This window comes from Osmerus eperlanus, chromosome 18 (assembly GCF_963692335.1).
Source record: "Osmerus eperlanus chromosome 18, fOsmEpe2.1, whole genome shotgun sequence".
Lineage (NCBI taxonomy): Eukaryota > Metazoa > Chordata > Actinopteri > Osmeriformes > Osmeridae > Osmerus > Osmerus eperlanus.
Window position 1 is genome coordinate 11,081,776 of NC_085035.1, and position 22,473 is coordinate 11,104,248.

At 44.4% G+C, this 22,473-nt stretch overlaps 1 protein-coding gene across 1 annotated transcript in view; it reads left to right on the forward strand.

Moving 5' to 3' along the window:
- The window catches only part of eng (endoglin), a 109,093-nt gene that overhangs the window by 49,172 nt on the left and 37,448 nt on the right, over nucleotides 1-22,473 (forward strand). The window contains exon 5 of the mRNA XM_062484713.1: nucleotides 14,433-14,598. Within this exon, the coding sequence (XP_062340697.1) occupies nucleotides 14,433-14,598 (166 nt within the window). The remainder of the gene's footprint in view (nucleotides 1-14,432; nucleotides 14,599-22,473) is intronic.

A 22,473-nucleotide genomic window follows, 5' to 3' on the forward strand; every position in this document is an offset into this window, starting at 1 on the left:
TAAAATGCTGTGTTGGCCACGGCCACGAATCACTAGGTTACCCATTTTGATTTCAAAAAGGTGAGGAGTTTGCATGCCTTTAAATAAATCCAGAATTTTACTGGATAACAATTCATACATTTATGTATTATTATGCAAAATATTGAATGAATGAAAAAACTAAGGATGTCCCTTTCTTCATGAACTTTTTAATTATTATTCTTTAAAAAAGTTCTAAAATCGCCACTGCCTAGACTACTTGTTCTGTACAGGTGTTGTCAGTGAACAGGCTGTAAAACTGTTGGTTTAGTTACAGACACTCATGAAAAACTGATGCTAATTATCTGGGAAACATTTTCTAAGTTGTCATTGTTTGTGTCAAACAAGTTGTGAATTAGTTGTAACATTAAAACAGGAGATCATGACTGTGCTCAAAGTGATGCTCGAGCTCCAGTGGTTTCCTCTGTAGGTGAACAAAACTTTCAGAAGACGTTGTAGAATAACGTGAACAATTCCAGGATATGATTTTTTTCCATTGGTTGTTGCGTTAAATCTTACCCAGATACAATAGTGGTATTTTCTGATTAGCTATTGTGTAGACCTTTTCTTTTTTTGGATTGGGTGATAAGTGGCAGGCTCAACTAAGAACTCCAGGGGAGACGCGCTTGATTCCTGCCGGTTCCATAGTGAGAGAGGCGCGGCCAGAGAAATTTCGTTTGGGCGCGCAGGGGCGTTTTTCCGCGTGAGAAATACAATGTGTGGCGGGAGTGCGTGACAAAAGACCGAAATGAGTGACTGTCACGCTCAATGCGTGACACTTGAGAGCCCTGAGTCTAGTAGCTAGGCTAACAAAAACATCTCCGCACAGCTCTTTAGGACAGGGGTGGGGAACCTTTTTTCTGCCAAGGGCCATTTGGATATTTATAAAATCATTCGGGGGCCGTACAGTATTATCAACTTAAGAATGTGCCTGCTATATTTGGTCAAACATTTGGTCAACTGCTGCCAACGAATAATGCACCTAATACTAGAGAGGGTACAATTTCTGGGGAAATTGTAGGTGTGCTCGCTTGCGTCGGTTGCAGGTGGGTCCGTCCCCTTAAGTTTTTCCCATCTAGTGATATTTTCAAGAATTTAGCCTACTCAAGAACCCCCTTTGAAACAAGCTACTGTAACAACGTTGTCACCGGCAGTATTTCCAATGGAATCGCGATTCAAACAGTACCATCTGCTAACTGAAAATATGCCCCCAAAAACGTAAATAAGCTTTACATCTATTTAGGGAGAAATGGCTAATTGAAAAGAAGGCTAGCCAAACTTGACTGAGTGAGGGGACTGTTTTTAAGCGCCGGAAATGAGAATGTTTCTTTTGAAATAAAGTTTAGGCTGTCACTGAAGCCAGCGACGCACCACACAAGCTCCATGCGTAACAACGTTGTCACCGGCAGTATTTCAGATGGAATTGCGATTCAAACAGTACCATCTGCTAACTGAAAATATGCCCCCAACAACGTAAATAAGCTTTACATCTATTTAGGGAGAAATGGCTAATTCAAAAGAAGTTTGCTACGAGCAAGCTAGTTGCGGTGGCTAGCCAAACTTCACTGAGTGAGGGGATTTTTTGAAAGCGCCGGAAATGAGAACGTTTGTATTGACATAAAGTTTAGGCTGTGGCACTGAAGCCAGCGACGCACCACACAAGCTTGAGTTTAAACTTTACATTCTTTAATGTGACATTACTTACTGTACATGCAAGTCTTGATTTGCTTAAATGTACATGTATGATGCTGCTAGTAGTAGTACACCACGGCACGATACGATACTCGCTGTGCAACAGCTAGTGATGTGTCTTTCGTGAACGATTTGTTCATTTTGAACGAATCCTTACAAGGACTCGGGAGTAACGAGTCTTCTCAAAGAGTGATTCGTTCATTTTCTCGTGGCCGCGCATCGGGACTGTTGCATAGGCTCGTCCAAGTAAACAGAAATGATTCGTTCATTTCCCGACTCGGTCTTCGGGTACAAGTCTTTGGATCATTTTTCACGTGACCTGCATAGGCTCTGTAGCAGCAGGGGCCGACTCATAGAGGGCGCTAGGGCGCCGCCCTACCACTGCTGCATCACATTCCGACCTGAAACTTAATTTAATAAGACTTAAAAAGAAAGAAAAACATGACTAATGAGTAAAGTCAATATTATATAGCTAATAGAATGTTGAATCTGCAATAAAATGTGGAAGAAAAAAAATCTACGTTGTCTAAAGTTAGCTGATAGGCTACGTATTTCCGGCTGGGCGCAAGTTACTAGCCCCATTGACTGTCGTTATAAGTTGTACATGCGTAGTTCACTCCTCTCAATGCAAGAGATAGGACCTCGCCGGGGCGCAGAACACCTGCGCCCCAAACTGCTGATTTACTAGAGGGCCTGTCAAATACATTATGATAGGGCCCGTTATGTCTGTCACATCCAATCACTCAACACATTTAAGAAGTTGTTTATTTACGTTGTCATGGTGTTCTCTCAGAACTTAACTTGTAGCTACCGATCTAGCTCTAACGTTATAAAGCTAGCTAGCTAACATGGAAACTTGCAATTCAGTCAAGTCGCTAAAAAATACACCCTTTGAAAAAAGAAATCTTCAAGAGAAGCTCAAAGTAAAGGAGCTTGGACCTGATCGGCCTGACATATTAATTCAGCAACAGTCGAATGACAGGGGAAGACAATACACTAGGTCGTTTTCAAGGACCTGCTATAGCAAGACGAGTTGGCTAACTGGTTGTGGAGAAATAAATGATTTATTTTGTTTTCCCTGCCTCCTTTTTCAAAAGACAGGATCAGACCCAGCATGGATCCAGACAGGATTGAGGGATTTGAAACACATTTCAGAAAAAAGTAAAAAACATGAGCAAACAAGGGTCCACATGGAAAATGCAATGAGACTAGCCATGTTTGGGAAAGTAAACATATCTGCTCAACTTGATGAAGGCTACAGAATAGGGATCCGTAAGCACAATGAGGAAGTTGACAAAAACAGGCACGTCTTGTCTAAAATAATAGACTGTGTAAAGTTCTGTGGTGCCTTTGAAATAGCCCTGCGTGGCCATGATGAGAGTGAAAGCTCAGAAAATCCTGGTGTTTTTAGAGGATTGGTAGATTTTGTAGCATCACTAGATGTAGTTCTGCAAGAGCATCTGCAGACTGCTACTGTGTTTAAGGGAACATCGAAGACCGTACAGAATGAACTCCTTGACTGTATGTTGTCAGTTTTGAGAGAAGAAATCATCGAAGAAATCAGGAGTGCTGACTTTCTCTCCATCCAGGCTGATGAAACTACGGACATTTCCACTCAGTGTCAACTGGTGCTTGTGATCCGTTACATTGACAAAGCCCATGATGTGCAAGAGAGGTTTTTTGAGTTTATACCTCTCCAGAGAGCCACAGCTGATTCCATTGCCACAGCCCTTCTGGATAGGTTGAGCTCCATTCTCCCTGATGACCAGAAGAGCAAGCTTATTGCTCAGGCATATGATGGTGCAAGTGTGATGAGAGGAGCCACAGGTGGTGTGCAGGAGAAGGTGCAAGATGTGTATGTAAATGCACACTATGTCCACTGCTATGCTCACCAACTCAACCTCATCATGCAGCAGGTGACATCTCACATTTCTGGAGTTAGTCAGTTCTTCTCTGACCTGGCTGGATATTCCACCTTTTTTTCAAGATCTCCCAAGAGAACCAGCGTACTTGATAGAGTGGTGGCACACAGACTCCCGAGAGCAAGCACAGTAAGATGGAACTTCCACAGCCGTATTGTGAACACTGTGTTTGAGCACAAAGATGATCTCCTCGAGTGTTTTGAAGCTATCAGGGACTCTGGCGAGTTTGATCCTACCACTATGCGAGAAGCTGGAGGGTTTGTGAGGCTACTGGAGGATGATAGTTTTAGCTTCTTCCTGAAGCTCTTCCATTCCATCATGCCTCATGTGGACATTCTCTACAGTCAGCTTCAGAAGCGGACCATAGACTCAGTCTTTGTCCAGGGAATCATGCAGCAGTTCACAGACAACGTACAAACAATCAGAAATTCCATCCCTACCCTGAGTGTATCTGAGCAGCAGCTGGCCAAGAAACTCCGCACACTGGGCCCAGGTGAACTTCAGAGGTTAGCTACAGAGGTTTGTGACACCATCTTGGGCCATGCAAAACAGCGGTTTGCGTTCACCAAACACCTGATCAGTGCTACACTGCTGCAGGGAGACAAATTCCAGCAGTACAACAAACAGTTCCCTGAGGCAGCACTGAACACCACCATGGAGGCTTACCCACTGCTGAACAACAGCAAGCTGAAAACAGAACTGTCACTGATCTACAGCACTGATGAGTTCAAGAACTGCAGTGGTGCGGTGGCTCTGTACCAGCTCTTCATGGGGAACAACCTGCAGGACACCTTCTCAGAGACTGATCCTCATCACAACTCCCATGACTACAGCTGAATCGGAGAGGTGCTTCTCAACACTGAAGAGAATAAAGACCTTCCTCAGGAACACAATGTCACAGGATCGTCTCAATGCGTTGGCCATGCTCTCTATGGAGAAGAAACTCATCAAAAACATCCCCAACTTTAACCACAGAGTCATTGAGAAATTTGCATCTGTCAAGGAGAGAAGGGCAAAATTTCTGTACAAAAGTTAAGCCACAAGGTGCCTGTCATATGGGTCTGAGTCAGTTTACATAACATTTAAATTTGTATATATTTAATTTCAAAAAAAAAATTCTATAATGCCTTACTGTGTTCCTAATTTCAAGTTCATAGGTTTATTGTCTCAGGGTTTTGTGTTGTCAGATTTCATTCACAGTGTGTATTATTCCTGTATGTGCAATTTCGGCACTACAATTTACAAATTTCCCGGGGGGGGGCATGCCCCCGGACCCCCCGAGCAAGGCTAGGATCTCGGAGCACAATATAGCCCCCCCTGGAAATAAATGCACCAGCCGCCACTGCTCTGTAGTGGCAGCTAGAGGGAACGATTCGTTCATGTCCCGACTCGGTCTTTCTACGAGTCTTTGGATCATTTTTCACGTGACCTGCATAGGCTCTGTAGTGGTAGCTAGAGGAAACGAACGATTCGTTCATTTCCCGACTCGGTCTTTCTACGAGTCTTTGGATCCTTTTTTCACGTGACCCGCATTGTATTTTTTAGTAAAGGAAACAGTTTCCTCATTCCCTTTTCGCGTGGCCGCTGTTTTAGTAAGACGTGAATGATATTCGCTCAAGTCATCATACTGACTGGTTTTGTTATTTTCACTTTACATTTACACTTACAGTTTAGTGCAGTGTAATTGTTTGCCGTGATAATTAAATGCTAGTGTGATAATAAATGACCAAATCATACAAACTGTCATGATACATTATTTTAATGCAGGAATTTCTTTTAAAATAGTATCTGCTGGTGCACATGTCATGCACTAACCTACATGAGAATATGATACGTGTTTGCAGTGGATGCCCCCCCCTCCCCCCTTTGAAATGAACGAATGACTCGAAAAAAGATTCGTTCATTTTACTGAACGAGATTCAAAGAACCGAAGCAGTAAAATGATCCGAACTTCCCATCACTAGCAACAGCACATCAATCCATGCGTCGTTGCTAACGTGTGCTGACGTAGCTAGCACTGATTACCCTTCGTTGACTAAAGGCACTTTTTGCCACAAAAACGTTGTAACCTCCTAAACCGTGCAACGAAACGTAAATAAAAATACAAGCAACACAATCGAGACCAAGACGAACATTTTGACACAGGCGTTGTCTATGTAGTCCAAATATTGACTGATCCTTAGGGGGGCAAAAATAAACAATAAATAATAATATATATGTGAGAGAACAATGGTTGTGCTCGCCGAAGGCGTGAGCACACCCAAATATGGTTCCTGCAGTGCCATGGCGGGCCGGACCAAATGATTTCGCGGGCCGCATACGGCCCGTGGGCCGGACGTTCCCCACCCCTGCTTTAGGAAGTCAAACGGCGATAGAACATGTTTGGCACTACCCTTACTTAAATCAAAAGTCTTTCAATAGGTGAAACTATGTGACTAGTGACTACTAATCTGACCTCCATTGCCACAGACTAAACTTTGTCAATCTGTTCATGAAAATAGTTCATTTCAGCCTAAACCGTACAACGGAACGTTAACTCGAATTCAACCAACGCAATCGCTAGCTACCAAGACGAACACAGTCTAGTACTGCAGCTTCTCCACACAGGGCTATATCGCATTTTGCGTTGTTACTGACAATGATCGCTACCACTGAGCTTTTTATGAATGAGGGATTTTCCCCTAAATAAATGTCAAGCTTATTTATGTTTTTGGGGGCATATTTTCAGTTAGCAGATGGTACTATTTGAATCGCGATTTCATCTGAGATAGCTAAATGCCTGAAAATATCACATTCATATGCTAGTTAGTAGCAGATGTATTTACCCAATAACACATTATAATTGACCATATATATCTCCTGTAGTTACCAACTTGCTACCAGCAGTATTTAAATAGTAATATTTATAAGTTTCCAGGTAAATACAAATTTTTGTTTTCTGTCTTTACCTAATTATTACCAGTGAAAATTAATCAGTAATAAGCAAGCAAGCACATTTTATTTATAGAGCACTTTAAAATCCAAAGTGAACACAAAGTGCTGTAGAGTAAAACAATAGACAAATACATAAAAGCCTTAAATACAAAAACTCGTCTCATACAATACAAATACAATAACAATAACACACCATACAAAGACCCAATACCATCTATATAACCAGACATTAATTTTTAATTTCAGTTTTCAAAGGCCAAAGAGGTGGGTTTTGAGAAGAGACTTAAAAACAGGCAGTGAAGCTGCCTGTCTAATGTGGAGACTTGAAATAAAAACGTACAAATTAATCTATTGTGTCTACACAACACTGTTTTCGACAGATTGACTAGATATCAGTTGAAATGATAACGTTAGTTGTTTCCACTTCTGTTGTCGAAGAAAATGGGATCGACTTAGGTGGGTAATACTAGCCTGGTCCTAACCAGACCCTTGTGCATTTCATTTGTACAGATGGGTCTGGGATCGCTCCATTGACAAGCGTTAACTTCCTTGAACTCTGTTGAAGTTTCAAACTATTGGATCTGCCCAGAGCCACTCTGATCTGCCATAACCATCGCTAGCGTTCGCCTTAGCCAACTCCTTCACCACGGAGCTGCTGTAGCTGGAAAATCAAACTTTTCCCGAGGAGGAGGGCCACAACATCATGACCACCAACAAAACTCAGCAAAGATTGTTCTTGCTCCGGCTTTATCTTATGGATATTCGGCAGTGTTGCCGCAACCGCAGAATAGCTTCGCTCGCATCTTTCTCCACCGCCATTACTGAACTACAACTCAAACTAGTGCACGACATCAACGTCATCGTTCTCAGCCACTCCCTCTGTTCGCTGATTGGACCTACAAAAAAATTGTTTCTGAAAACCGACTGATGCACTGAAATCCCAGACCTAGTACAGAAGCAAAATCCAAATTGAGCGGAAGTATGTAGGAGGGCAGAGCCAGGCTAGGGTAATACAGCTTAGCAACCAAACTATCGTGATTCAACTCAGCTTCAGTTAGCTCTAGCTATCTTGCTGAAAAATTGAATAAAAAATAACCTGACAAAGATGCATCGTGAATTGTAGATTTGCATGACAACACAGGTTATTTATTCTAATGAAACACTCAAGAACATGAAATAACGCCCCATTGCCAATAAACTAAATCATCACACATTCTACCTATGCTAGATACAGGCAGGATATGTTAGCATTGCTAATAACTGTTAGCGACAAAATCATACTACTGCTTGCGGTTGTGATGAACATAACATAAGGTTGGAACAGCACCTCTTTTCAGCAACAGCTTCATAGCAAATCCTGCTTTACATTGTCCCAGGTTTTCAAAACAGTCCTCTGTGAAATGGTTTTAGCAAATGTGTAATTGAGGGTCGAACTGCACAGGGATCTTCTCATAGACAATCACAGCCCGTCGAGTGTGTGGTTTCTTGGGAAGACTGAAAAGTGTCAGCATTCCCTGTACAGCCTGGAACACTGCATTTACGACCGTAGTCCATTTTCAATATCCTTGAAAAACGTTCTTCTTTGTAATTCTGTGGAAGTACACAGAGCAGTGCACAGCAAATTTTGGGGCTACAGACACAGACAAGAGACAAAAAAGGTGGAGCCTTTTTTGAAACCGACCTTTTTACAGCAGCAGTTTCAAATTGTGAGATTTGCTCTGTCCTAAGCCCTATCTTTTTCTCGTTATATATGCTTCCCTTGGGCTCCATCTTTCATAAATATAACATCGCTTACCATTGCTATGCTGATGTCACTAAGTTGTACCTTCCCCTGAAAAATACAAAAACTGAAGTTATTGTATTTGGCCCCACAGATTCCTCCAATGGTTATTGTTAATAACTTAGGGCCCCTATCCAACAATGTACATAGCTATGCAAAAAATCTCTGGATAATTTTTTATTCAGATCTTAATTTTGATACACAAGTAAATGCTGTTGTCAGAGGCAGCTTTTTCCAACCCCGGGCCATTGCCAAATTGAAACCCATTCTTTCCTTTAAGGATTTAGAGACAGTTATTCATGCATTCATTTCCTCCCGTCTGGACTAATGTAACTCTTTATATATGGGAATCTGTCAGTCTACCTTGTTCAAGTTCAAGTCTTTTATTGTCAGATGCACAGAACAACACAAGGTCAGACTGGGCACTGAAATTCTTGGGACAAGACGACGCAAAGCAACCTGGCATAACTTAACATATAAGTACTCAGAACATAGATTATGTTAATCTGTGATAAGATAAAATATAATAACCCTCCTAAATATACAAAATAAAATACAATATACAATACAGTATACTAAACCTCTAATAGACTATGCTAACCTATGCTAACCTTTAAACCTATACTAACCTAAAGACAAGTGTGGTACAATTAGTACAATATTGCTGATAGTGCAACCAGTAGCTGAAAGTGACAGTGTGTAAAGTGGCTAGTGAGAAGTGTATCAATGTCTATTCAGAAGCCTGATGGCCCTTGGAAAGTAACTGTTGTCCAGTCTGCGTGTGAGACTGAATGCTTCGGTATTGCCTGCCAGAAGGCAACGGGGTAAAAAGACTGAAGGATGGGTGGTAACAGTCTCTTAGAATCCTGCCAGCTTTCCTGAGGCATTGTGTGTGGTAGGTGTCCTGTAGGGCTCGGAGCTTCCTGGAAATGATGAACTCAGCAGACCGGACCACACTACGTAGGGCCTTGCGCTCCCTGTCTGTGTAGCCCCCATACCACACTGTGATGCAACCAGTCAGTATGCTCTCTATAGTGCATCTGTAAAAGTTAGTGAGGATGACTGAGTCCATGCCAAACTTCTTCAGTCTCCTCAGGAAGAAGAGGAGTTTCCGGGCCGCTTTTACCACCTTGTCCGTGTGAGCAGACCAGGTGAGGTCATTGCTGATGTTGGAACCTGAAGCAGCTGACCTTTTCCACTTCGGATCCGTTGATGTGTAGGGGTGCATGCTCCCCCCCCCTGCCGCCTCCTATAGTCCACAATCATCTCCTTAGTCTTGCTGACGTTGAGAGAGAGGTTATTGTCCCAACACCATGATGTCAGGGTATCAACCTCCTCTCTGTAGGCTGACTGTCTCGCCTTCAGCTTGTTAAAAATGCAGCTGCTAGGTTTTTAACTAGTACAAAAAAGAGAGAAAGCATCACTCCTGTACTGGCCTCTCTCCACTGGCTACCTGTTAAATATAGGCTTGATTTTAAGGTTCGTTTATTTGTTTTTAATGCCCTACATGGATCAGCACCCTCCTATATTTTAGACCTCCTTAGCCAGCACTCTTCCCCGAGGACCCTTAGGTTGTCCAACAAACTGCTTTTGTGCGTTCCACGGTCACGTTTGAAGTTTAATAGCTCCTCTGCATGGTAACTAGTGATATACTGTGATTCAAAACGAAAATATTATTTCTGAGGTGTGTGTGGTAGTGTTGCTTTTGTCAATGAAAATTATGACTAAATATCGTTGTCAACGAACCTTTATCATGTGATGAAAACGAGACGAGACGCAACATAAATGCTGCTCATGTGACGATGACTATAATACAATTTATAATGCAATATTGTTGACGAATAAAAACGAGACAAAATGTGGTTTACCCCAAAAAATGCAAAAATGTCTCATTTTCGTTGACCAAAACGATACGAAATGTTATAACGTTATTTTGTCTAGTTTATTCGCGTAATTATTATTAGCCAACTCATGAGGCTGTGGTTAATGTGTCTCATTGTAACGTTAGCTTTAGACGTTAGCTTTAAACGTTAGCCTGGAGCTGAAAATGACTGAGACAAACATGTGTGACTAGTGTGTGTGTGTATATTTGTTTGTGAGAGTGTAAAGTGCACTGTAAAAAAAAATATGAAATTACCACACTTTTTCTGTCAATTATACGTGTTTTTTTCTGTATTTCTTAATGACAGGAAATACAGATAGAAAGACAGATTCTTTGTTTAGCGAGACTATAAGTTACTATAAGCCACTGCAAAGGAAGCCAGGTACACTTCTGGTTTATCTGACCTGCTTGGCCACCACATTGCTGCTTGCAGCTATATTTGAGATTGACATCATTCAGAGCCAATGAAAATAGGGGGGGCACCTGAGAACCAATCATATTCCAGGGGGAGCACGTGCCACTCCGTGCCCCTCCATTGGCTCCGCCCCTGCCAGCTAGCTCTCAACGCTTGGCAGGAATTGCAGTGCAATTCCACTCACTAAAAACAAACTTGACCCTCTCACTGGACATATTGTATCATAACATACAGTCAGGTCCATAAATATTTGGACATTGACACAATTTTCATCATTTTGGCTCTGTATACCACCACAATGGATTTGAAATGAAACAATCAAGATGTGCTTTAAGTGCAGACTTTCAGCTTTAATTTCAGGGTATTTACATCCAAATCAGGTGAACGGTGTAGGAATTACAACACATTTTATATGTGCCCCCCCCTTTTTAAGGGACCAAAAGTAATTGGACAATTGGCTGCTCAGCTGTTCCATGGCCAGGTGTATGTTATTCCCTCATAAAGGGAGTTCGTTATTTCATTGACAAGGAGCAGATAAAAGGTCTAGAGTTCATTTCAAGTATGGTATTTGTGTTTGGAATCTGTTGCTGTCAACTCTCAATATGAAGTCCAAAGAGCTGTCACCATCAGTGAAGCAAGCCATCGTTAGGCTGAAAAATCAAAACAAACCTATCAGAGAGATAGCAAAAACATTAGGTGTGGCCAAATCAACTGTTTGGTACATTCTTAAAAAGAAAGAACGCACTGGTGAGCTCAGCAACACCAAAAGACCCGGAAGACCACGGAAAACAACTGTGGTGGATGACAGAAGAATTCTTTCCCTGGTAAAGAAAAACCCCTTCACAACAGTTGGCCAGATCAAGAACACTCTCCAGGAGGTAGGCGTATCTGTGTCAAAGTCAACAATTAAGAGAAGACTTCACCAGAGTAAATACAGAGGGTTCACCACAAGATGTAAACCATTGGTGAGTCTCAAAAACAGGAAGACCAGATTAGAGTTTGCCAAAAAACATCTAAAAGAGCCTGTACAGTTCTGGAACAACATCCTATGGACAGATGAGACCAAGATCAACTTGTACCAGAATGATGGGAAGAGAAGAGTATGGAGAAGGGAAGGAACTGCTCATGATCCAAAGCATACCACCTCATCAGTGAAGCATGGTGGAGGTAGTGTTATGGCGTGGGCATGTATAGCTGCCAATGGAACTGGTTCCCTTGTATTTATCGATGATGTGACTGCTGACAAAAGCAGTAGGATGAATTCTGAAGTGTTTCGGGCAATATTATCTGCTCAGATTCAGCCAAATGCTTCAGAACTCATAGGACGGCGCTTCACAGTGCAGATGGACAATGACCCGAAGCATACTGCGAAAGCAACCAAAGAGTTTTTTAAGGCAAAGAAGTGGAATGTTCTGCAATGGCCAAGTCAATCACCTGACCTAAATCCAATTGAGCATGCATTTCACTTGCTAAAGACAAAACTGAAGGGAAAATGCCCCAAGAACAAGCAGGAACTGAAGACAGTTGCAGTAGAGGCCTGGCAGAGCATCACCAGCGACGAAACCCAGCGTCTGGTGATGTCTATGGGTTCCAGACTTCAGGCTGTCATTGACTGCAAAGGATTTGCAACCAAGTATTAAAAGTGACAATTAGATTTATGATTATGTTAGTTTGTCCAATTATTTTTGGTCCCTTAAAAAGGGGGGGGCCACATATAAAATGTGTTGTAATTCCTACACCGTTCACCTGATTTGGATGTAAATACCCTGAAATTAAAGCTGAAAGTCTGCACTTAAATCTTGATTGTTTCATTTAAAATCCATTGTGGTGGTATACAGAGCCAAAATGATGAAAATTGTGTCAATGTCCAAATATTTATGGACCTGACTGAATTTTATTGAATGCAATTGGTTCAATCCCCTTAGTATTAGCTAGACTTTGTTCCTTTTGTATAGTTAGACCACATGTACACCAACAGCTGCACCTCCAGTCATCCGTCCGTCAAACTCCTGAAGTTTGCGGACGACACCACCCTTATTGGGCTCATCTCTGGTGGAGACGAGTCTGATTATAGGTGGGAAGCGGCCAACCTGGTGACCTGGTGCAGCCAGAACAACTTAGAGCTCAATGCTCTTAAGACAGTGGAGATGGTTGTGGACTTCAGGAAGAACACAGCCCCACTCACCCCCATCACCCTGTGTGACTCCCCAGTCAACACTGTGGAGTCCTTCCGCTTCCTGGGCACTATCCTCTCCCAGGACCTCAAGTGGGAACTGAACATCAACTCCCTCATCAAGAAGTCAGGAAGTCAGATGGTGAGCGGTGAGGGAGTCGGGCTAGTAATATGAAGGTTGCCAGTTCGATTCCCGGCCGTGCCAAATGACGTTGTGTCCTTGGGCAAGGCACTTCACCCTACTTGCTTCGGGGGGAATGTCCCTGTACTTACTGTAAGTCGCTCTGGATTCCTTCGGCAGCTGAAGAAGTTCAACCTGCCAAAGACAATGATGGTGCACTTCTACTCAGCCATCATTGAGTCCATTCTCACCTCCTCCATCACCGTCTGGGTACGCTGCTGCCACTGCCAAGGACAAGAGCAGGCTGCAGCGTATCATCCGCACTGCTGAGAAGGTGATTGGCTGCAATCTGCCTACAGTTTTTTCCCTTCCGCTGTTGGCCTCTCACAAGGCCAAGGGACCACACTGACTCTAATGACTTCCTGCTTAAAACACACTGCTTTTTGCACTGCATTACAAAATTGTATCTTGTACATTTGTATTTTTTGTAATATTTGTAATTTGTAATTTACGGCAACTTATATTTAATTTTATTGTATATTTAATTTAATTCTAATTCCACTTAGTACTGCTAGTTTATATACCCTTAGTATAGATAGTCCACATATTTAAATTTTAGGTCCCTATATGTTTATTGTATGCACCTTCCTGCCAAAGCAAATTCCTTGTCTGTGCAAACTTTCATGGCAAATAAATCCCATTCTGATTCTGACATATTTAAGCTTTAAGATTCCGATATGTTTAATGTATGCACCTTCCTGCCAAAGTAAATTCCTTTGTGCAAACTTTTATGGCGATTAAAACCCTTTATGATTCTGATTCTGGTTGCCTTGTATATTCTGTTCTATTTACCAAACTCCTTGTCTTAAATTGAACAGTTGCTGGTGTGATTGCTATCTAGATTAGATTCAACTTGCATCAAGTACTACAAATAAATGTTGTTAACGTAGTCAATTGTAAGTGGGCTGATGAATAAAAAATTTGTTTAACAAGTCCCATTTCAGGGCTCGATATTAAGGCTTGTCCTTGTTCATTGTACCGTTTACCCATACCTACAAGTTATTACACAAGTGAAACTTGTTATGAGTAAGGCTGGGCATTTCAGGGCTCTGAGGATGTTAACATTGATCTTCTTTGGTTAAACAATCTTCACCAGCCTCTTTACAACATTCATCCCTTAAGCCCAACCCCCATACTCTGACTTAAAAAAAACCAATCCCCCCGATAAACATGTTGTGGAGTAGAAAATAGATTGTACATTTCTAAATTTGGAGCGGCCTACTACTTTCCAATCAATTATGTTCCAGCAATTCTGTTGTTCAGAATCACCATCAAATGTTTACATTTAAGGTGTGCTCTTTAGTTGTTTACTGTCTTATAAAAACTTATATATTAAAAAATATATATTTTTGTGGTAGATCATTTGTGATTGTGGTTTTGATTCTGATTGTGAATGTTAAACAACCACACTACAACTACATTCTATTTTCACCAGGTAACCAATAGCTCCTTGGTCTTTCACTCATCACAACCAATACATCGAAAAGACCTGCCCACAAACTATACAGAGCTGGTGAGGTGGGCTACAGAGGCATTTGGGGGAGTGACATCTTTCACCACTGTACACAACCCAAAGGGCATCATCTTTACAGGAAGAGAGGGTAAGGCAAATGCATGAAACCCAATCCATTAGAAATCCAATGGATCCTAGACCAAAATATGAATTCATTTTCACACTGAATGTTTATTATTCAGAATTACTGAAATATGTTATGGTTCCTTTCAAGATTATGAATTGACTAGTATGTATCAATAAACAATGTAATTCCACATAACAGAACCTGAAAAAAATGGCCATTGGATATTACAAATGTAGATATAACCAGCCACAAAATGCTAGTTAGAAATATATCTGTATATTACAGTAAATACATATGTTAGGGATGGGAATTCCTTTGATCATTCAAAGGTCTCAAAAAACGTGTAATCGGGGGGCGTGCGTGTCCATCATGGAGATAACGTAAGATGTAAGATTGTTACGAAAATTAATGTTGACAAATAAAATGACATGAAAACATGTCTATGAAAACATGAACATATGACTGCTCATCACTGCTTATGCTGCATCAATATTATCGAAAAATAATAATATTCTGAAATAGAATAGCTTCATGAGGCAAAGCTGAAGAGTAAATGAACTCCAGTAAACTGAAGCCCCTTCTTTGACGCATCCTATGAGATTAATCAGATATCCTAGATACACAACATAAACGTAACATTACAACCTGTATCTGCACAAAATAAGACAAATGCTGTTAGGTGATAGCCAGAGTGTAACTCCCGTTGTGGATGTACTCTTTTAACACTGGCTGAAATACGGGCAAGTATAGCAAAAATAATTTGCTATACTTCACAACATTTTATAGTGTTCTCATAATGTTATGTATATGGAATATTACATTAGAGTAATTTAATCTATTTTGTTGAAGTGAAGTCAGACATCGCTACCCAACTTTGAAGCCATGTTTCTCTCTGTCTGGACTTTGGAGCACATGCTCTGGAAAATCAGAGCTCAAGGTGACGGCCAAAATTCTGCTATCAGCAATCAGAGAAAAAAACTCACAAGATCATTGTTTTTATGATCGATCGTCGCTGTCACGTTCAGGTAATTCGTTCCTCCTGAAAAGTGATGACATAAAAATCAATTGCATCATGTATACTTGCCTTTGGTATGTTATAGAAGAAAGAAAAGCTGTGATGAAAATAGATGAATTATTGCGCATTCTACAAAGATATTCAAAAAATAGCCTTTTGTTGGTACCCCTAAGAAAAGATCATAAGGAATTGGATTATAGTGAATGTCCAACCCCATTTGTTTCTTAAATTACTATTACACGTCTCCAATCTGGTAATCAGTCACTCAGCCAATTTAAATGGGGCAAAGTAGCCGATGGTGTTTCTACGACGGCGTATTAAGCCCAGGTATGTAAAAAGCCTGAGGATGGGGGGTAATATTCCGAGATTAAAGTTGTACATTTGCGAGAAAAAAGTCTGAGATTCTCAGAATTTATAAAATCACCAATTTGCGAGAAAAAAGTCAGATCTATACTTTTCAATAGGATTTAGCAATAAGGAAATATGATTTTAGCCCAGAATCACCAGATTGTAGGTAATCAGCACTCGGACTTTGAAAAGACAATGCCGTGATTTGGGCCTATTCAGAAGGAAATATCACACTGATTTGGATGAGGTGATAGCTTTTGTGTATCAGGAACTACAATGCAATGGACACATGCAAGGATATCGCTGGTTACATCTCTGGGAAATTCAAATTCGATTTGTGGTTCAACAGAACACAATACGACAGATCCTCAAATTAGTCGATCCTCAAGGTGTGGAGCGCAGTGTCTTGGCTGTGTCCTGTTGAACCACGAATCTATTGAAAAGTATAATTTGATCAGGTCATCCATTACTGCAGGCTTTATACATGGCAAGCGGTGGTGTCTGTGCTGTGATGAGGTTGACCATGCAAAGTGAAGCGATGAGGTTGGGTTCCTTGAAAGAAAAACCCAAATCCATATTTTGACTTTATAATAGTATATCGTTATTTCTCGCAAACTTACTCGTTTTTTTTAAAGCAAATTTCCATCCATCCATCATCTTCCGCTTGTCCGGGGGTCGGGTCGCGGGGGCAGCAACCTAAGCAGGGAGGCCCAGACTTTCCTCTCCCCGGCCACTTCCACCAGCTCTTCCTGGGGGACCCCGAGGCATTCCCAGGCCAGCCGAGAGACATAGTCCCTCCAGCGTGTCCTGGGTCTTCCCCCAGGGCTTCTTCCCAACACCTCACCAGGGAGGCGTCCAGGAGGCATCCTTATCAGATGCCCGAGCCACCTCAACTGGCCCCTCTCGACGCGGAGGAGCAGCAGCTCTACTCTGAGCCCCTCCCGGATGACCGAGCTTCTCACCCTATCTCTAAGGGAGAGCCCGGACACCCTGCGGAGAAAACTCATTTCGGCAGCTTGTATTCGAGATCTCGTTCTTTCGGTCACTACCCACAGTTCATGACCATAGGTGAGGGTAGGAACGTAAATCGACTGGTAAATAGAGAGCTTCGCCTTTCGACTCAGCTCCTTCTTCACCACGACGGACCGATGCAGAGCCCGCATCACTGCAGACGCCGCACCGATCCGCCTGTCGATCTCGCGCTCCATCCTTCCCTCACTCGTGAACAAGACCCCGAGATACTTGAACTCCTCTGCTTGGGACAAGATCTCCTCCCCGACCCGGAGATTGCACTCCACCTTTTTCCGGTCGATAACCATGGCCTCAGATTTGGAGGTGCTGATTCCCATCCCAGCCGCTTTGCATTCGGTTGCGAACCGCTCCAGTGAGAGCTGGAGGTCACGGCCCGATGAAGCCAACAGGACCACATCATCCGCAAAAAGCAGCGACCCGATCCTGAGGTCACCAAACCGGACCCCCTCAACGCCCTGGCTGCGCCTAGAAATTCTGTCCATATAAGTTATGAACAGAATCGGTGACAAAGGGCAGCCCTGGCGGAGTCCAACCCTCACCGGGAACAAGTTCGACTTACTACCGGCAATGCGGACCAAACTCTGGCACCGGTCGTACAGGGACCGAACAGCCCCGATCAGGGAGTCCGGTACCCCGTATCCCCGGAGCACCCCCCACATGATCCCTCGAGGGACACGGTCGAACGCCTTATCCAAATCCAGAAAACATGTGTAGACTGGTTGGGCGAACTCCCATGCACCCTCCAGAACCCTGCCGAGGGTATAGAGCTGGTCCACAGTTCCACGGCCAGGACGAAAACCACATTGCTCCTCCTGAATCCGAGGTTCGACAATCCGACGGACCCTCCTCTCCAGGACCCCTGAATAGACCTTCCCAGGGAGGCTGAGGAGTGTGATCCCCCTAAAGTTGGAGCACACCCTCCGGTCCCCCTTTTTAAAGAGGGGAACCACCACCCCGGTCTAACAGTCCAGAGGCACTGTCCCCGATGTCCACGCGATGTTGCAGAGTCGTGTCAACCAAGACAGCCCTACAACATCCAGAGCCTTAAGGAACTCCGGGCGGACCTCATCCACCCCAGGGGCCTTGCCACCGCGGAGCTTTTCAACCACCTTGGCGACCTCAGCCCCAGAGATAGAAGGGCCCCCCCCAATGTCCCCAGACTCTGCCTCCACGTCGGAACGCGTGTTGGTGGGATTAAGGAGGTCTTCAAAGTATTCCTTCCACCGATCAGGACGTCCCCCATCGAGGTCAGCAGCGCACCATCCCCACCATATACAGCGTTGACAGTGCACTGCTTCCCCCTCCTGAGTCGCTGGATGGTGGTCCAGAACCCTTTTCGAAGCCGTTCGGAAGTCATTCTCCATGGCCTCGCCGAACTCCTCCCACGCCCGGGTTTTTGCCTCCGCGACCGCCTAAGCCGCATTCCACTTGGCCTGCCGGTACACATCAGCTGCCTCTGGAGTCCTACCAGCCAACAAAGTCCGATAGGCCTCCTTCTTCAGCTTGACGGCTTCCCTCACCTCCGGCGTCCACCACTGGGTCCGAGGGTTGCCGCCGCGACATGCACCGACCGCCTTGCGTCCGCAGCTCCGGTCAGCCGCCTCAACAATGGAGGCCCGGAACATGGCCCATTCGGACTCAATGTCCCCGGCCTCCCCCGAGACATGATCGAAGCTCTCCCGGAGGTGGGAGTTGAAGCTCCTTCTGACAGGTGATTCTGCCAGCCGTTCCCAGCAGACCCTCACATTACGTTTGGGCCTGCCAGGCCTGACCGGCGTCTTCCCCCACCATCGTAGCCAACTCACCACCAGGTGGTGATTAGTTGACAGCTCCGCCCCTCTCCTCACCCGAGTGTCCAAGACATTCGGCCTCAGATCCGACGACACGACTACAAAGTCTATCATCGAACTGAGACCTCGGGTGTCCTGGTGCCAAGTGCACATATGGACACCCTTATGCTTGAACATGGTGTTCGTTATGGACAAGCCGTGTCTAGCACAGAAGTCCAACAACAAAACACCGCTCGGGTTCAGATTGGGGGGGCCGTTCCTCCCAATCACGCCCCTCCAGGTCTCACTGTCATTGCCCACATGAGCATTGAAGTCCCCCAGGAGGACGAGGGAATCTCCGGGAGGAGCGCTTTCCAGCACCCCTCCCAGAGACTCCAAAAAGGGTGGGTACTCCATTTGGTGCATAAGCACAAACAACAGTGAGGACCCGTCCTCCCACCCGAAGGCGGAGGGAGGCTACCCTCTCGTCCACCGGGGTGAACCCCAACATACAGGCGCCGAACCGAGGGGAAACAAGTATTCCCACCCCAGCTCGACGCCTCTCACCGAGGGCAACTCCAGAGTGGAAGAGAGTCCAGCCCCTCTCAAGGAGACTGGTTCCGGAGCCGATGCTGTGCGTCGAGGCCGACTATATCTAGCCGGAACTTCTCTACCTCGCGCACCAGCTCCGACTCCTTTCCCGCCAGCGAGGTGACGTTCCACGTCCCTAGAGCTAGCTTCTGCAGCCGAGGTTCGGACCGCCAAGGCCCCCGCCTTCGGCCGCCGCCCGTCTCGCACTGCACCCGACCCCCATGACCCCTCCTGCGGATGGTGGAAGGGGGTCTCACGTTGTCTCTTCGGGCTGTGCCCGACCGGGCCCCATGGGAAAAGGCCCGGCCACCAGGTGCTTGCCATCGAGCCCCACCCCCGGGCCTGGCTCCAGGGGGGAGCCCCGGTGACCCGCTTCCGGGCAGGGGCAACTGAGAACCATTTCTTCATGGTAGTTTTTTGAGCCACGCTTTGTCTGATCCTTCGCCTGGAACCTGTTTGCCTTGGGTGACCCTACCAGGGGCATAAAGCTCCCGACAACATAGCTTCCAGGATCACTAGGACACGCAAACCCCTCCACGCGGTAAGGTGGTTACTCAAGGAGGGGTAAAGCAAATTTGTGATTTTATAAACTCGAAGAATCGTCAACTTTTTTGCTGCAAATGTACTCGTTTTTTTCTTGCAAATTTGTGACCTTATAAACTCTGAGAATCTCCAACCTTTTTCTCACAAATTTACGACTTTAATCTTGGAATATTACACCCCCTCCTCCGGCTCTGATTTGTTTTACCTACCTGGCTCTAATACGCTGTTGTATGTTTCAGATTGTCTGGTAGGTTGCATTTAACTCTATAAATTGAGACAGCCATGAATTCGGCAGAAAACTTCCCTCCGTATGCCTGCGCCTCGTCCATAAATTTTATGTAGCGGGACAAGTTATCCCTTTTGACGGCGTATTAGGGCCAGTAGGTAAAAAAAAAAAATCTGAGCCGGAGGTGCTTAACCAGCGTTCATTGTTCATTGAAAAAAACAGTCAGTATTTAATTTAACAATTATTTATGAGAAACGTATCTAGGTCCAGATAGAAACTTCTGGGCTGAGTTCCGCCAATTGTGCACCCCTGCCATAGATGACTTTGTTCAAATTATAACGCAATTTCAGAAATGCATGATCTTTTTCAATATTTTTAAGTGTTATTTGAGACAATATACATATGAAAATGCAGTAATCCAAATTCATTTGCATTTTCACATGTCATATGGGCGTTCTATGACAATATTAAAATGTAAATGGTATAACGGTTTGACATTTCATTTTCAAAGATGTACCCCTCTTTACAGTGGACTAAATTTAAATGTTAATGCAAATGTGAACATTGAAATGCAATATAAAAATGGTGCCTAATTTTCCATTTGTGCAAGCATTATTTAAGTTTTCTAAATTTAAATGCACTTTCCAACTGTTTGAAAATGGAAATGAAAACGACATTTGACATCTCATTTTCAAAGACTGGAATGTGCTGTGCAGTGGACAATATTCAAATGCATTAAGCTAAACAGTGCCCCCGGTCAGATTGCATTTCCATTTTCAAGTCACCACACTCTTTTAGGGACAAAATTAAATCATGAAAATGCAACCTGTCAGACCTCTCATCAAGGCGGGTCTTCAGTTAAAACATCCCATTTTCTCTGTAAACCGAACACTATAGGCTATTGGTTCCCAAACGGTGTGCCGCGGCACACTGGTGTACGTGAGTTTGCATCATTCATTCTGGTCGGCGTCTACATGCCTCCACCAGCTAGCGTCAATGAGGCTCAACATGTGCTCGCCGGCCAAATATTGAGTGTGGAGCATGCAAATCCGGATTCCTTGGTTATTGTGCTAGGCGACTTTAACAAAGGCAATCTCTCTCAAGAACTCCCCAAATACAGACAATTCATCAAATGCCCTACCAGAGAAGGGAACACTTTGGATCACTGATACTCTACAATCAGCTAAGCCTACCATGCAGTCCCCCGAGCAGCACTGGGTCACTCAGACCATGCCTTGGTCCACCAGATTCCTGCATACAGGCAGAAGTTTAAGCGCTGTAAGCCTGCTGTGAGGACATCAAAACTGTGGACTAGTGAGGCTATGGAGGATCTGCGGGCATGCTTGGACTGCACTGACTGGGATATGTTCATGACTGCCTCCAATAGTCTGGATGAGCTCACGGAGGCTGTGACATCATACATCAGCTTCTGTGAGGACTGCTACCAACACTGGTTTACAGCTAAACTCAGAAGATTGAGGTCAGAGAAAGAGGCCGCGTTTAGGAGTGTGGTCAGGGACAGATTCAAGGAGTTGAAGAACAGGTTTAGCAAGGCAGTGAGGGAGGCTAAACGACTGTACTCGGAGAGACTAGAACACCAATTCTCTGCAAACGAGTCTGCTTCTGTCTGGAAAGGGCTCAGGCAGATCACCAACTACAAGCCCAGATCCCACCACTCCACTAATGACTCCCGCCTGGCCAACGACCTGAATGAGTTCTACTGCAGATTTGAAAGACAATTGGACAGTCCTGAACTACCCCTTCCCACACATGAGGCCTCCCCAGTGACGACTCTCTCCATTTAGGAGAGAGAAGTGAACAAACTGTTTAAGAGACAGAACCCCCGCAAAGCAGCTGGGCCGGACTCTGTCTCTCCAGCCACCCTCAAGAACTGCCCTGACCAGCTGTCTCCGGTGTTTACCTACATCTTTAACACCTCCCTTGAGACATGCCATGTGCCAGCCTGTCTCAAGTCCTCCACCATCATCCCTGTGCCCGAAAAGCCAAGGCCAACAGGACATAATGACTACAGACCCGTCGCCCTGACCTCTGTGGTAATGAAGTCTTTCGAGCGCCTGGTGCTGGCACACCTTAAATCCATCACAGACCCTCTACTGGACCCCCTGAAATTTGCCTAAAGAGCCAACAGGTCTGTGGACGATGCAGTTAACATGGCCCTCCACTTCACCCTACAGCACCTGGACTCCCCAGCATCCTACGCCAGGATCCTGTTTGTGGACTTCAGCTCTGCCTTCAATACCATCATCCCCGCCCTGCTTCAGGACAAGCTCTCCCAGCTGAACGTGCCTGATTCCACCTGCAGGTGGATCACAGACTTCCTGTCTGACAGGAAGCAGTGCGTTAAGCTGGAA